The following is a 17,801-nucleotide window of genomic DNA, read 5'->3' on the forward strand; positions in this document are numbered from 1 at the left end:
AAAGTTTTATCAGTTATCAAGATTGCTGCAAATTAATACATTTTCTAATTTGCTGCGTTTTTCTTCCAGTGTCCTATAATAGAGATTTAATACACCCGTTATGAATGAATGGGAGTTGTTCAGTCGAGGCTAGTTTCTGTAGTAGTACTTGTATACTGTACTTTGTTCAGGGGGTGTTAATTTACTCTAACAAGGCCAGATGGATAAATATATTAAAAGCTTATTTTGCACATAAGGTCTAAGTGTCAGAAACTAAGTGACAAGAAATATATGCTTGAGATAATTTGACAAACATAAGTAACGTCATTAATGTTTTCAACACCAGAGAACACCGACAAAGGTATTTTTCAGCTGTAAAACGCTTTGGCCCAGTTTATATCTTGGTTGCACTGAAACAAACAACTAAGATGCATAAGTTTGTCAATGTTATGCGTTCATGTAATGGAGGATTATTAGCTGATGTGGTCTTAAGACAAGCAGCTGAACAAGATCTTAAGTCAAATAAATAATACAAATTAATATTCTAAATAATAAATAATAATTCATTCAATGAATTCATTGACAAGTAAACTAAGAAGCTGCTAACTTTTGATAGTGACTTGTCTTTCGACACCGACACATTTCAGCTGGTCTCAGTCTCAGGACAGCATGGGTCCAGTACGAGGGGTGTCTGGTGTAGTTCTGGTTGTATGCGACAGTGTACAGTACCTCCAAGTGGAGTGCCGAAACAGCATCCCACCCCAACGGCACAGCCAACAGTCAGAATATCTGTGTAACCATAAGGGTTCTACTGACACAGAAAACAGAGGGAGAGGGGAAACGAGAGGGAGATGAAGAGTGGAGAGAGACGATGAGGGATGGACGGCGTGAGGTGATGTAAAGGGAACGAGAGCGTAGACAGAAAGACAGAGAGTGAGTTGGAGAAAGAGAGAATAAAAGATCAAGGTGGAGAAGACAGGAGGGGAAGGGGGTGACAGAGGGGAGGTAAAAAGGAATAAAGTGAATAAATAATGCTCACTGGAATTTGGTAAAAAAAAAAAAGGTAATAAAGATGAGGAGGAACAAAGCACATCAAGAGAATATAAAGCAGAGGACACACGCCAGAGAACAAATAAGCAATCAGGAAACAAAGAGGTCACATCGTCCTCAGAGACAAATCCCTGCACAAATTAACTGTAACAGACATTAAATAGTCCCATTGATTATTAATCACCCTGAATAAGAAGCTTCTCTCTTATTTTTTTAAATCACAATTCTACTTAGTGACTGTCTTTTTATTATTTAACAAAAATAAATAAAAGAAGGGTTGGGATGCAGAAAAAGCCTGCTAGCAGAAATAATGGTTTAATTCAAGGCTCGTGCTGGGAAGCTAGTCAGCAAAAACAATATTCATTCATAAACATTCAATTAACTTTGAATTCATCAATGCTGGACACTGGCCTGAGGTCAGTTTAAATGGAATAGCTTGGGATGTGGGGCAGGTAGTAGGCAGAACCTCTCAACCCCTCACTACAGGTTGATAAGTGAATCTGCATCATGAAATAATAATGCAGGGAACTGGTCTGAGGTCAGATTTAACCTCCATGTTTGTGCTGTCGATCATATTTCAGGGCGGGACTTGCCTCCCACGGGGGCAGCGAAACAGGTGGCCACTCCCACGGCACACGCACACACCAACAGGTCCTGGTTATGGGTGCCATTCTGGGGTTAAGGGTCACAGACGAGCAGGGACAAATGAGAGAGCGGAGGGGAGATGGAGAGAGCAGGGGAAGAGGGTGACAGGAATATGGGAGGTCACTGTTAATACACATGCCAGACATTACCATCACACTATTAATACAGCGAGACACAAACACAGACGAGGTGCAACGGGGCGAGCCAAAATACAGACACAAGGGAAATGGGGGGGGGGGGGGGGGGCTGGGTTCGGAGAGACAGATGGGAGAGCACAACAGTCACAGGGTTCCCACTTTTTCTCGAACATCCATTCAAAGACTCCAAATGAGCAAACAGAAATGGTGTAGAGGCCACATGTGGAATCATCTGACAGAAGGACTGTGTAATATTGTCAAGGTCATCCAATCATTTTCAAAACAGAAGTAGGTCTGCAGCCATGCTACAGTCACCAAATGTGTGCCCCTAATTTACAGCAATCCATCCCATCGTTTTGGAGACATTTCACTCAAATGCACAGAGGGAAAGTCAGAGGATCACAGAAGTCATTCAGATTTAACATTTGGACTGTCAGTGGGAACACTGTAGTAACACCAAAGACGAGGACAAATCAGGGTATGATGGAAAAACTCCATTTCACATCTTCATCAAATGCATTAACTGTGGTCAGTGAGGAGATGAGGCTTGTGGGTGACGTAGTCTGTTTTTGGTCAGGGCCTCGGCTTACCTCATAGACTCCAGAGAAGATGGACATGAATCGACTCAGCACCGCGGCACAGATGCTGGCGATGTGGACGAAGGGGCCCTGGAGGTGACGAGTCATGACACCAATGAGTGACACGTAACGTTACAGAGATGGACACTGACAATTGTGTGAAAAACAGGAAGTCTAAACTGGGACATGTTGTTTCAGAGCAGATAAATCACAGTGTAACTGCTGGATGTGACAGTTGCCCTGCTACTGTAACGGGGGGAAATGAATGTGCTCCGTTGCTGAGGAATAGTGCTTCAATCCCGTGAGAGGAGGGAGCGAGGAAAAACATGACAGAAGATGATTTATTATGCTCCAAGCTTGGAGAGAGAGAGAGAGAGAGAGAGAGCAGATAAAGTGATGGAAATCAAAAAAGAGAGGGAGGGGATGGATGATAATGATTCTGGATCAATGAATGATGATACAGAGAAGAACAGATAGTAAAAAAGAAGAAAAAGGGGGATTTGTTTACCTCTTTGCCGACTGGCATCCCGCTGCCGAGGCCAGCAGTCAGGCCGACGACCTTCGCTACGAAGGCTTTGAGGGTCAGATACTCCTTCAGCACTACACCTCTCAGGATGGTTTTCAGCTCAGGAATACCCGAACCTGGAGAGGAACACAAAGTGAAACAAAGTGGGCTCAGAAAGCCACTTTCCTACGACAGGAAAACTGACAAATGGAGGCAACCAGAGGGGAACAGGCGATGGGAGCTTACCGATGGCCTGTGGGGAAACCAAATGACAGAAGAGCGAGGCGAACATGACAAGGATCATGGGATAGGTAACCCAGGCGAGGTACTGGAGTGGCACGTTGCCTTTAAGCTCTCCGTGCATCCACTTATAGGCTGAAAGAGAAAACACAGGAGTAGAAATGGAATAATCACACGTGTTATTAAACTGCATATTTGGCAGTAGTTTATCTCTCTTGGTTGCGGTACCTTGCAGGCTCTTAGCGCTAGCATAGTCCATACTCCAGCTGACCAGAGCCATCGTCAGTCCCAGAAGAACCAGGAATATCCAGTCCTCTCCCATCTTGGTCACGATGTACCGCCGCACACGGGCGAAACAATCTGGAACAGAGAGATCAAACTAATGATTCACCTCAAATCTGCTTATCACCCGACTGAATACCTCACTCACTCAGGTAGGTATCGTAACTAACTTCATGGCTACAGTGATGATCCGATAGCTCATCACAAGTACATGTAATGTCAGCACAGAATGATCGGAGTGGTTCTGGGGGGTTACAGCCGCGAGTGCACCATTGATGACTTCACATCTTTTCTCTTTCAGCCCTTCAGATATTTTTTGAGCTCCTTGTGTTCCTTCTTCCGGATGTTGCTGTCGGTTGTTATAGCTGCATCTATCACTGCTGCTGTCTTGGACAGCCGTCACCAGTCCATCAGGCTGGATCTGGAAGTCCCACAGGATTTAGCTTGTTCACCTTTGGAGGTGTCTTCCATTTTGACCTCGGGGCTTCCAGCCCATAATCCTCAGCTCAGATGTTCCTGTACACTCTGCAGCCGCTTGGTTATGGTGCTCCATGTACACCGTACCTGCATCCTTCACCCTGCTGCTATGTGCTGGGCCGTCTCAGACCCAGACGCCAGACCTGCATCCTTCACCCTGCTGCTATGTGCTGAGCCGTCTCAGACCCAGACCCCAGACCTGCATCCTTCACCCTGCTGCTATGTGCTGAGCCGTCTCAGACCCAGACCCCAGACCTGCAACCTTCACCCTGCTGCTATGTGCTGGGCCGTCTCAGGGCATCTTTGCATGGTCTGCACCTGGTAAACCCAGACCTGGAGTCCTGTGTGGTGTGGTAGACCCAGACCTGCACAAGGGGTCCTGTGTGGTGGTAGACCCAGACCTGCACAAGGGGTCCTGTGTGGTGGTAGACCCAGACCTGCACAAGGGGTCCTGTGTGGTGGTAGACCCAGACCTGCACCAGGGGTCCTGTGTGGTGGTAGACCCAGACCTGCACCAGGGGTCCTGTGTGGTGGTAGAACTGCTGTCAGTTGTACAAGCTGTGCAGGAGCTTGTCCTTCCAAGATGGTTCCTCCTCCTCCTCATCATCATCATCATCGTGGCTCTGACTCTCACTCATCCTTGCAGCATGACATGTTATAAATAAATGCTTTCTGAAATATCCTTGGCGTTTAATATATAATATAATAGAAGATAAAATAAAAGCATATTGTCCAAAATCAAAGGAACCTCTCACCACATTTTTGAATTGTTCTCAATAATTTACTAAGGTAAAAGTAGCATCTCCCCCCGTGTATGGGGTCAGGCAATTCTGGATCCTACACTTCCCATCATGCAACACGGTCACATCTTTTGTTAGACTTTCCCGTCTGTGACCTTCAATCTTCCCCAGTTTATGTGCCTAGCATAGAAGCACTTTGATAGTGAGTATGTTCCTCTGCAGATATGAAAATGACTTGATGGATATCAGGTGAGTCATTTTCTCACACTTGACAAAGCTCCCACACAGCAACAACAGACGTTATGTAAGACCTCCACGGTCACATCAGTGGAGTGTCCCTTCAAGTGCACCTGGATAACCCAAACCAACCCTCAAACAAGGAACCGGGAACATGTGTTCATGGTTGGGAACAAAATAGCATGAGCAGAGATTTGAATCCACCTCACACAAATGGACCATTATCTACACAATTAAGCAGCAGGTCAGGTTTGTGTTATACCCAATATTAGGTTCGGCTGAGTCCGAGTTTTGACTTATTGTTGTCTTAAAGTGGCAGTCCGTAACATTTCCATCTATTTAATTGTCTTTTAAGTTCCTATCTATCAAAGAGTGAGTTAAAACAATGATGGTTGATCATGTGACCCACTAATGAAAGTGCTTGTTGCTGCTTTGTCCAGAAATAGGATCTCCGTGTCTGTGGCCACATTCCCACTAAACTCTAAATGAGTTTGATCTTTTTCTGCAGTCAGCAGCGGTTGGTCTGCAGGTGGAGCTCCTCATAGAAGTATGCTGCGTTTACTTGGAATGGGAAATCAGTAACTTCCAACTGTTGAGTCAGGCTCCCTCTAGTCTAAAGTGTGACCAGGTACATTACATTACTGCTGACTCACAATGGAGGATCAACAGGCAGAGAAAGAAGACCATTCAACTTCCAGTCCAAGAAAAAGAAACAACAAACTAATGGAAGTGAAGAAGGAAAGTCATCAAGAAGCAAAGTGACGCCAACGAGGGGAAACCAGGGACCTCCTTTCAGTGTGGAGCATTTGAAGGCATCACGCAGATGAGAGACAGTCACACTGTTGGTGAGGGAGATGAGTCCCAGAGGCTGGCCTGCAGTTCCATCTATCGCCAGAGAGGCCGCTAGGAGCAACGATCTCAAATCTTACAGACTGACACTTTAAGCAGCAATGTCAGGTTTGTGTTATACACAATATTAGGTTCAGCTGAGTTTTGACTTTGTTGTATTAATGTAGATGATAGACTTAACAATTTTATATTGTTGGTAGTCCAGGCAGGGTGTTGATCACTACTGAGGACACTGGGATCAGTGGTGGAAACCTCAGTGAAAATACTTGAAAAACAAGTGAAAATATTATATTAATTAATTATTATTATTATTATTATTATTATTATTATTATTATTATTATTATTATTATTATTATTATTAAGTAAAATGTAACAATGCATAAATGCCTGATGTGAGTTATATTATTGGTCATGCCGATGCATCATATTCTGCAAGCGTAAAAATGATGATCTGAAAAGTAACTTTAGTTGTCAAGTGGAAGTAAAAACTACAGTTTTCCCTCTGAAATGTTATTGAAACTACTGAGATAGAAGTTTTTGTTTTTCATTTCTCTACAATTTAAACATATGCGGGGAAGTTTATAAGCAGATTAAAAACATTTCATTTTAAAATAAATATTAGCATTCAGTATTTCTCCACAATAATTGTATTGCAGTTTGTCAAAAGCTTTGAAACAGCTTTTAAAAAAAACGTGTTGAGGAATACAAATTAACATTTGATGATGAACACAATATTTAAAAAAAAAATGGTAGTTTTCGAGAGCGGGTGGGGTACATTAAGGGACTCATGACCTCAGTATGCCTCATGTCCTGTGTGGAAACCTCATTAAACTACAGCAGTGCATCATATTTTATGAGCTCATCATCATGTTGCACATTAAATCATAATGTGCAAAGTAACCAGTAACTGAAGCCGATAAAAGAAAAACTGAGGTGAAGTGCCAGTCCCTCAAAATATGAATAAATAGCAGTTTGTTGATCTTCATGTCTCATATAGCCATGGAAACCATGAGTGCACTTGGGATTTGCATAGAATAGCTTTAGTAAAGCGAATGTTTGAACACATTAGATCGTTGCTGCTGGTCACCTTGACATTTGGAGTATGGACGAGGCTTCTGGGTGGAAGAGGCGTGGCTGTGATACGACTCCAGGGATGCAGGGTGATGGTGATGCCGCCGGCCAAGCCCCGTCCGGCCCCCGCCGTTGTCCCCCGCCTGTCTCTTCCATTGTCTCTCCGTCAGCAAACGGGCAGCCTCCCGTCGGGCAAAGTTTCCCAGCTGCTCCCTGTACTCCCCATACAGCTGAAACAGAGAGGGGAAGCCTGACAATCACTAGGACTCAAAAAGCACCAAGAAATCCTGAGTTTCTTGGGACCTCTGAGGATCACAGAGAAGTAAAACAAAATGCATGATGTGAGAGAATAGGGGAAGAAGGGAAAGGAGATTTCAGAGGAGGTGCACCTCTGACAACTGAGACTTTGGAGAAGGATAAAACCAGATCCAGTGCGAAGAGTCTTGAGATAACGAGAAAGAGATGGGGAATGTGCGGCGTGTGTGTAAGGGATACACACCAACCTGAATACCCTGGCAGACAGAAATAGACAAAACGGGCATAGAGATCGGAAAAACCCCTCCCTGAGAGGAGGCAGGGGCTGGAGGGGAGCCAGAGGAAGAGATCCTGGAAGAGAGGACATTCCACATCTTCCCCTTCTGACAATGTGTTTACTTTACATCTACACACACACACACACACACACACACACACACGCACACAGGTGGTAAGAAAACATGACCCTTGTAATCCAGACCACAGAGATCCTGTGAGATCCTGCAGATCCAGGTGGATCTACGACGTGCAGCTGAGCCACAGATCTCAAGCGTCCCACTACACAGCAACGCAAGAAGCTAAATCATGAGGAGGACAGGCTGCCACACATTACTGTCTCATGTTCACGCAGGAAAGGAGAGCCGATACATCCAACCATGAGGCCCGGGACCAGGAAGAAAGCGAGCTGCCCATAATTCCATCTACCATAATAAAAAAAATAAAGGTGCAGCAATAATCTATCATCTCATCTGATTTGGAAACATCCGATCATTTCAGTACGACACACACAACGTGTTGCAGTGTGTCTTGTTGGTGCGTATAAACTGCTTCACACAAGAGTCCACTATAATGCATGAGTCACTACGAGCACATGACAAAGTGGCAGATATAGAAGTTTATAATTAATACGGCACACACTGAAGCAGGTGGCCAGCTGTTACACTGTTAAAGGCTCTTCAAAACATTTGATGAGCCATAAAGTTATTTTAGACGTCACTAAACACTACAAACCACAAACCGTTATTCAGAAGGCAGCGAGCTCACGGCCGGAGCAGACAGCAGATAAAGAAATGCAAACGGCTATTCTCAGTTTGGGTTATTTGCCATGATGGAAACACCTGGTTGAACTTAATAATTCATGTGGTTGTTTTAAACGTGCTTTGCTGCCAGAATAATGGGCTATGCTATAAGACAGTGATGGAGGAAATAATTTTAAAGACATTTAATGATTTTCTTTTCGGGAATAGAAACTCACCTCTCATTACCCGAGTTGGCCAAATGTTTAAAATGCCATCATCCTCACAGATTAAAATCATTATTTGCAGACCCACAACAGCTGTTTATCCCGTGTACTGATGGAGATTGACGGTTGCCCTTTCTTCAGATGTACTTGTTGTAAGTCACTTTGGATAAAAGCTTCTGCTAAATGCCCTAAATGTAAATATACAGTAATGTATATTCTACTGTATAAGGTTCCAATCTCTTATTATGATTGCTTTATATGGATTAATTTTACTTAAAATAAATCTCTCATCTGCTGAAAAACAGCAGATCACAAACACACACATTATTAGAATCTGATCCATGACTTTTTACAAAAATACTAAAAGACCACAACAATTTAACAGAACAAGTTGCAGCGTGTCTCATTGTGTCTTAAGCAAATTAAATGACATATGAGACAAATTTAGAATTGATAAAGTATTATCCATAAAGAGATTAAGTTACATTTTGCACACAATTTTGATAGAATCCTATTTGAGTACATTAGAAATAAAACAAAACATTTAATATTGTATACCCTACACACAATAGTTGTTAATATTCCTATAATAAACATCCCCATCTAATGTGAAAGAATCCATTAAAACTAAAACTGGAAAAGAGAATAATACAAATATGCAAACAGATCCACCAAAATAACGATTCAAGAAAAAAGAAAAAGAAGAAGACTCTGGAACTCTGGACTGTGTCATTAATTCACTAACAGCATAGAATAACCAAGTCCCCGTCCCCCCCGGCCAGATGAACCCTTTGGTGGTCCGGCCTTTACCTGGTCCTCATCAGCGGTCTGTGGCATGATGTGGTGCAGCTCTGCTCCTGGTCTGTCTCCTGTCCTAGCCTGCAGACCGCCTCCCCACCACCACTACACTTTAACACCGGAGCACTCATCCATCAACATCAAACGGCCGCTGGCACCAGAAACCATCAAACCCAGGAGCAGCAGGAACACAAGTCTCACTCTCACCTGTTCTCAGCTCGTACTCTGAGACAACAAAACCAACAATTACACGTTTATCCTCAAATAACAGCTCCTCCGGTATTTCAACAACTCGATTCTCTATGAAACTGCTAAACAACAGCATCTCTGTGTGTTTGGGTTTGTAGTTGAGCTGCTTGTGTATTTCTGTATTATCATGTTACTATCACAGCCTTCATTTATCTGATCTGAGATGTACATTCTGCGTGTTGGACAGTTTTACAACGTCAACATCAAATCATCTGGTGACGGATCACATTGTTTCATGTTGATTGAACCTAAAGTGTTGATCACGTAAAGCTGCATCTTATAATGGATGTTTCTGAGGGACCCAACAAACATCAAGAAGCTAACTAAGATAAGGTTAAACAATATATAAAAAATATATATATATATATGTTGTATATATGTTTATATATAAATATATGTTTATATATCATAAATGAATAGCAAGCTATTTTTTTAATCATTTAGGTCATTTATATTTAACAAAGTATGCCAAAGATTCTCTCAAATGTAAACATTTACTGCGTCTCAGTTTAAAATCATCATAAATGAGACAAAACTAGCTATTCTAAGGTGACACCTTGAACCTCACACTTTCTAGCAACATTCTGCTGATTGTGTGTCCATTTAGAAGCCATTCAATAAGGGGAAATGAACCTGAAAAAGACAAAAACAGACGATGACAGCGTGAGAGGACGTTGGAAGCAGTGATTCATGCCTGCCGGGCCACTTTGTCGTCTCCATCTTTCAACCTCGTGTTTACCTGTGTGTCACCATGTAACCTTGTGCATCCAATGACTGAATCAGTAACCATTCCCACCACTTTCACATGTATCTTTGCTGCCGTGTTCGACCCTCTTCCTGTTCCTCCTCCAGTCACACTCATGTACTCTTAGCCAGATCCCCCTACCTTCCCCCGTGGCTCTTATTATTTCCATGCACTCTTCTCGTCTCCACCGACACATGAAAGTGTTCAGGCGTTACTGTATCTGACACTCGCTCCCTCGTTATGAGTTTCTCGTGCTCGACTCTAAAAACTCAAACTCTCCTGTTGTTCTTATTGCAAGTCCCTCGGGATGAAGAAAAAGGAGAAATGTAAACCGCTCCTGCCGTGTGTTCCTGAAGACAGAGACGCTGTTAAATTGTGCTCAATAACCTTAGAATTCATTCACGGATCTTCATGAGCCCGTTCTAACAAGGTGATCCTCCTGTAAAACACAAGACATTTAAGAGGAGCTTCAAGGAAACAAAAGCAGAGAGAAGCAAAAGAAGGAGAGAGAGAGAGAGAGAGAGAGAGAGGGAGGGAGAGAGAGAGAGAGAGAGGCAGGGAGAGAGCTTCAGTCTTAGTGAGAGCTGCTAATAGATGCCTAGGTTGAAGGGCAGTGTGACATTGAGAGTTAATTAAAAAAATAACAGTACATTCCTGAGCCCCTCATGAGAGTCAGCGCTGCATATTCATAAATATGTGTTTAGTGCATTCTCCAGCATGCTAAGTTTGTGCTTGTGTGTATTTATGAGGGCGCTAAACAAATGTTTGTGTGTGTGTGTGTGTGTGTGTGTGTGTGTGTGTGTGGTGAGGCCTTACAACAATATAGCCCTGTCCCATAGCACGAGGTTAATGATAAAATCTGACCTGCTCACTGACAGACAGGTCAGGAGATTTCACCCAAACCCAACCCCCCCCCCCCCCCCCACCCCCCCACACACACACACACACAGACACACACACACACGCATGCACACACACACACACTAATTAACCAGCACAATTACATTTCCATGACTCGTCCAAACAGTGTTCAAGCTATCGTGTTCTAATAACAGCATGTGGACGAGGCCAAAACAGAAAAATAAATCGAACTCTAACATGTTATGAATGCTGTTCATAGCACATATCACAGTTCAACCTTACATCAAGAACAACAACCGTGGAGCTCGTCGGTAAGGCTGGTTTACATGAATAAATGCATCATAATATGAAATGCAAAAGTGAAGCTCAACAAAGTGTCAGAGATCATACTTCTACCTCTCATCCAAGTCATAAAAGCATCCATACTCACGAAAAGCATTCTGACTTTAGGTAGAAAATACTCAAGAGACTAGACCTTACCAGGAATTGATCAATATTCAGAACTGTTTCAAACGTGTTGATCCGCTGCCTCATCTTCTCTGCGGTTCCTCCTGCAGGTTGACGCTCGCTTTCTCGGGCGTCCTTAATAAACTGAAATTCCCTCTCTGGATATCTTTGTCTTACATCTGTCATTTCCTGTCCTTGCCAGTATGACCGACACGCAGCGGACCTGCTACCTGCCTCCATACAGTATGACAGGTATGGCCAGGGCAACACACACACACACACACACACACACACACACACACACACACACACACACACACACACACACACACACACACACACACACACACACACACACACACACACACACACACACACACACACAGGGAGAGTGGCGAAAGCAGTAGAGGTTAATAGAGACACTAAATTGTCAGCAGCTTTTAATTCAGAGAGGTGGATTCTCCTTCAGCCGGGTCAGAAATGATGGCAGGTGGAACACAAGCTTGAGGTATGAAAATAATACCTGCTCCGTCTACAAAATAGCCGAATTCTGATAGTTAAGTATTTAATACAAACTGGATAGCAAAAATATACGTACATATAAGTACAATATGCTTTGCATGATTCACATTGTGAGGAAGATAATAATGCACTGTACTATAAGTGTCTCCAACATAGATGACATGCTTTGCCTGGCAAACATGTTGCTGGCAGTGATTGCTTGGTTATTAAATACTTCAAGTTATGTCAAAAATATGTACTGAGGCAGGATACTTTACAGTTTACAATATTATATTTTACTATGCATAAAAACCACATGACCAAAAATCAAAACCTCCTATCTGCAGGATTTTCTGATTGACGGATTTCACTTTGGATGATGAAGGTTAACAATACCTAGTCTGTATTGTTAACACATGATATAGTAATATAGTCCAACAACAGTGTATTATGCATTGGGTATCCATAACAAATAGCATTCTGCAAGAAAAAACACTTTTGTGCTTCGGCCATCGATATAAAGCAAATATTTAAGTCTGAAACTTTCAAAAATAAGGTCCAAAATACATGCATATGCAATGTAATGCATATTTAGTCTGTCTATGCCAGTATAGAGATCAATACTGACTTATTTTGGATAAGCCCATATCAACTGTTAGTATTGGCTTGCTGGAAAATAAATGGGCTCTATTCTTGACCATACGTTGGCTCACTGAGCATTCTGTTGTGACCCAGATCTCCTGTTGATCCTGGCTCTTTGTGCACCAGAGTGCTGGTGAAAATAACGGGTTTATTGAAGGAACATTGAGTGTAAACTTGCCTGCAAATAGACCTTCCTGTCTTCTACCAGATGCATGATGGGATACACTAGTAGAACATGGATGGAAGCAGCTTTCAGGTTCTTTACAACAAGTAACCTGAGAAAAGTTCCAAAGCTGATTGAATCCTGATTTTCTCCTCTGTAACGTTCAGGGCCGCTCAGTTCAGTCAACATGCACGATACCAGGCCACTCAAACCTGTACACCCGAATGGAATGCAGCCATCCATGTTATTCATCACTCTTGAACTTTTCCTGCTGTAACATGACAAAATGTCTGCCGTGAAAAAGGCCCACTATACCTTGTCAGCACTGTAAGCACCCGAGACCACCAGGAGACTTTTAATTCTTACATTAATATTATTTATCTCTGACATGATCTCATTTTTCATGATAATGTCAATGATTTTTGCTGAATCTTGGAATTATAATCTAAATTTCAGAGTCAGAAAAACACATTTAGGCCGGTTAGTTCCGGTTCACATTTCCCAAACGTTCTTAAATGCAGAGATAATCCTCGTCCTTCACCTGAGCCTAACAGGCTTTTGGGAAATGAATCCGTCGTTCATTTTGAGAATTGCGTTTTAAAATGTTTCCACTGAATGTCAGATTTTCTTTCCTCCAATGCCACAAACAGATTTCTGCGTGCTTCTTTTTCCGCCTCACCTACGACTGAACTCTCGTGTGCAGCCTTTCACCTTTCTCCCTCACTCTCCCCCTGAAACTTCCCCTCTCACCACCCCTTGTCCCCGTCTATCCAACCCCCACCCCGAGGTGAAACCTTACTCGTGGATAAATTTAGCAGCAGTGTGACCCAATGTTCACTGACACACTTCTCCGCACCTCCTCCTCCTCTCTCAAGCTGTTTGTCTCCCTCGCTCTCCCGTCTGTCCCAGGAGGCCTGTTGGACAGACGGATGCAGAGCTTTAACCTTTACACAAAATGACAATCACACCTTTTAACATGCCGTTTCTTCTTCTTCACTACGGATGATACTAATTGTATAATTATTCCATTTTAGCCAACATCTCTAATTTAAAAGACACATCGAGCGACTGCGATATCATATGAAATGTAATGGCTTAATCGTCTACATCCCAGTCATTCCAGTCTGAGGGACATTTGGCAGGTGAACATTATCCCTTTTAGTAGCCTGTAACATTTGAGACTTATCAGATCTATTTCACTGCTGTTGACATTCTCACAGATTGAGACTTGTCTCCTCACACAACCTCACTTTTAGCCACATCCATCATATAAAACACAAGCACACACACACACACACACACACACACACACACACACACACACACACACACACACACACACACACACACACACACACACACACACACACACACACACACACACACACACACACACACACACACACACACACACACACACACACACACACACTATCCGTTCTTGCCACCCGGCGAGAGTGTGTCCGACAGTGTCAACAGAGGGTGCTTCCTCTTTGCTAAGGTCAAGGGTCAACAACAGCTGTGTTACTTGGAAGTTATTAACGCAGCTTTACCCCAGCAAGCAATAATTTGTCAGAAGACGTCTTGGTTAAAACCGTTAAAAACGTCTTTCTATCATGGTTTCTGTTTTTACGGGTCGTACATTTCAGACAGATATATCCAGTGAGGTTCCATTTACAGGAGAAGAACATATGTACAGTTTTTTACTTCTGCTAATTGCATTCACGCTTCAAAAATCATAAAGTGGTGTTTATTTGTGAAAAAGATCTTACTAAACAAAATGTTTATGATTTTTGGGATAGTTTTGCTAGAAAATATGCCATTGGGTTTTTGTGGAGAGAACGAGTCATGCTAACTGCCGGGGTATCCCAACTCCTGTTACTTATTTATCATTCATATCTTATTTCATTTTTTCATTTAACTGTCCATGCAACTGTATGTAATTGTATAATCTTGTATAATCTTGTAATTTATAATCACAGAAAAATCAGAAAGCGTAGGACTGTATTTCAGTGTGGAACAGGTCTCTGAGTTGAAACATAGTTATTTATCCATGTAAGCTAAACATCTAAACCAGTTTTAAACCCAACACATACTGGGAACACTAAAGAGAGACGACTGCTGTAACCTGGCAGCATCATCGTGTGCATCTGTGAAGATTTAGCCAGCTAAACCATCAACCTGAAAATATACTCAGCCATATCCTGCTACTAATCAACAAATAAATCATATTATGATGATCTATTAACAGCTCTACACATAAACTCCTCCAATCCTTCAAGGCTCTCATTTCCTCTCTCTCACACACAGACACCATCACAGCTTTCACACCGAAGAGATAGGACTTCTCAGCGCAACATTAAGCCTGTAAATAGTGTGATTAATTGCAATTTCGTATTTATATCTGACCTGTGGGCCCCTAAGGGGCTCCACAAGGGCCGGGTATTAGAGGTTCGCTTTGGGCAATCATCCATCATCTCAAATGAGAAGAGGAAGAGGAGAAGGAAAAAGGGAACACCTTATTGTCACTCGCTATTCTAACACATAAAAACTCCTCCAGCTGCTCTGACCTCAGGGCTCGTGTATCAGTCACTCTCTCGCCTGATAGTCACATTCACATAAACAACACACAATAACACAAGGCTTCAGATCAATCACTGAAAAAAACACAATCTAATGCTGCGAGTCACGCATGTTCACAGAGCAGCTGTGATTGGATGAGAAGAAATGAGTCAATGGCAGATATGATGCTCCTCGGAGGAATGACCATCATCCTGGAGGAGCATTTAAGCAGATGAACTGGAGGATATAGTGACATGACTTCATCTCAGCACGTACATCTAACCTGTCTGCTCAGGTTTCCTGTATATCGGTATTTATATCCACCAACACATGAAAACAGCAATGACTTTACAAGCCTGCGGCTTCAGAAGGCGTTACAGATGGAAGAACATAAACGGGGCCATGAAGAAGACGTTTACATAAGGATGGAATCTGGGCAAAGTGGAAAAAAGTAAGAGATCAAGTAAGAGGCTGAAATCAATATAAATAATTAAATCCTTGAATTTTGCAAAGATGACGCTCCATTTCTCGCCCTCAATCAGTGTCTGGTGGCGTAGACTGTGAATGTGTGTGCAGTGCAAATAAAAACTGACATTAAGTTGCAAAAGTCTTGTTCAAGAAGTAAAAAGAACAACGGAGGAGGAAGATAGTTGATATTAGAAGAATCGCTTCAAGAGAAGGGCGTCGGGAGAAGTTCATGCAACATGGTAGAGAAGCAAGAAAGACAGAGTGCACTGCTGCAGGACAAGAAGGATGCGGCATGCAGATGGAAACAGATGAGGCCGTAGTTGTGTATGAAAAGTATTGAAAGGAAAAGGTGAAATGATCAGGGAAAGTGAGTGAAGGCCGGGAAATGATGGTTGCAGAAGACTGAGTGACAGGTGAGTCGATGGAGAGATGAGGGAGAAGCAGGTGGAGGCATGAAATGAGGGTGAAGGGAGAAACATTTTAAAAAGACAGCATGCAGGTTAGAAGAGATTGGGTGAAGACCTACCAGGGTCTGCTGGTACCTCAGAGCCTTCCTTTGCGACGCATCTGCAGCCATTGACACGCTGTCACTGATCCAAAAATATCCTCGCTGGACACCCCAGCATTTCCAACGGCATAGGCACTACCACAGACACACACACACGCTCTCTCTCGTTCTTACATATACATACACACTTTACATCCAGTCAAAGAAACACACAGACATCTTCTAAAGTTACTCACTCTCCTACGAACTCATTCTCAAACACTCGTTTACGCAGAGAAAGTCAAAAAAGGCAGATGAGTTCTTCCAAAACGCGCTGCTCCAGATGATCCAGAGGCCGTCCAGCTCCACTGCAGACCTGACAGACACACGGACAGAAATCACAGCACAGCCTCTGATGAGGCAGTGAAGGACGCAGCGCTTTCCTTTATTAGAACTGCAGACACCTAATAAACACACACACGCACACACAACTTGTTGCCCCTAGCAGCACCCTCCCTGCCAGCCAGCCATTAGGTGTGTGTGTGTGTTTGGATGGACTGTACTTGTTTGGACGGGGGTGGTGGGGGTTGGAAGGGCACCCCCCACAGGGCTGCCCCTGCAACGTGAGCAGGAAAAGTGCACACGACACCCCTATGACAGCTCACACCTAATCAGCCAATGATGCAAGGCAATCCCCATAACACTCACATGCTACGGCAGTCCTCCTTAGCAGAAAGAAGAAGAAACACACGCTGCTCACACACCTCACAGCGATTGTCGGATTTGCAGAACTCGGTAGTGGTCTGCGTACTGCTTCACCTCCGCAGCAGGTTCAGATATCTGGAGGAGCTAATACAGGAAGGCAGCTATGCACACATGCACCGCACATCACTGGCTTAAACCTGAAAAGCCCACAGACCATCGGGTAGACCACCACGGCTCAGCATCCCGGAGAGACAACATCCCACTCAGACCAGTTCATCCAAACCAACTCGTCCTCCGGTTCCTCCTTCTAAGCAGATGAGACAGGCGGCCATTATGACGACCACAAAGACAGACACACACACACAGATCCCCCTTAACCCCGCCCTGCTTTGTGGTCCACACGCCAGCGCATAACAGCCTAATCTCGCGGCTACACCGGAGGCCAGCGAGAAATGTGTTACTCTGACCGCCCGGCGTGTGTGTGTGTGTATGTGTGTGTGTCAAGGGAGAATGACTGTGGACAGCTGGCTGGGCCTCTATCTGATACACTAAGAACATTATCACTGGGTGGCGGGCAGTGTGAGAGATACATACATCCCAGTTACAGCATGGAGAGACCTGAGCGAGGCAGAATAGTGGGCCGCCAGTCATACTATACCTGAGAACAGAGAGGACGGGCTGTAAGCCGGGAACAACACACACAAACACAGCAACAAGGAGGATCAAATACAGTGGAGCATGCACAGGAAGTGTGTGTTCATTCAGAGCGCTCACACTCAGGATTCAACCAATAAGCATGAATGCACGTGCACACACACGGCTGGAAGAAAACAGCGACAGTTTGTTTAAAAACCACGGCCTGTTTATTGTATAGAACATTTGGC

General features: G+C 43.5%; 1 protein-coding gene across 3 annotated transcripts in view; it reads right to left on the reverse strand.

The window, feature by feature from the left end:
* clcn1b (chloride channel, voltage-sensitive 1b) overlaps positions 1-16,952 on the reverse strand; it is a 25,392-nt gene extending 8,440 nt beyond the window's left edge. The window contains exons 1-7 of one of the 3 annotated variants that reach the window (XM_084027579.1): positions 16,252-16,952; positions 6,808-7,021; positions 3,363-3,494; positions 3,141-3,269; positions 2,898-3,031; positions 2,402-2,479; positions 709-787 (exon numbers count right to left, since the gene is read on the reverse strand). In XM_084027579.1, the coding sequence (XP_083883705.1) occupies positions 709-787; positions 2,402-2,479; positions 2,898-3,031; positions 3,141-3,269; positions 3,363-3,494; positions 6,808-7,021; positions 16,252-16,302 (817 nt within the window). In that variant the 5' untranslated portion in view covers positions 16,303-16,952. Of the gene's footprint in view, positions 1-708; positions 788-1,622; positions 1,702-2,401; positions 2,480-2,897; positions 3,032-3,140; positions 3,270-3,362; positions 3,495-6,807; positions 7,022-11,422; positions 11,758-16,251 lie in introns of those variants that run through there. The other 2 variants (XM_084027578.1, XM_084027577.1) reach the window with 2 other exon arrangements.
* Positions 16,953-17,801: the final 849 nt, after the last annotated feature.

Source organism: Eutrigla gurnardus (genome assembly GCF_963514095.1).
Source record: "Eutrigla gurnardus genome assembly, chromosome: 14".
Taxonomy (NCBI): Eukaryota; Metazoa; Chordata; class Actinopteri; order Perciformes; family Triglidae; genus Eutrigla; species Eutrigla gurnardus.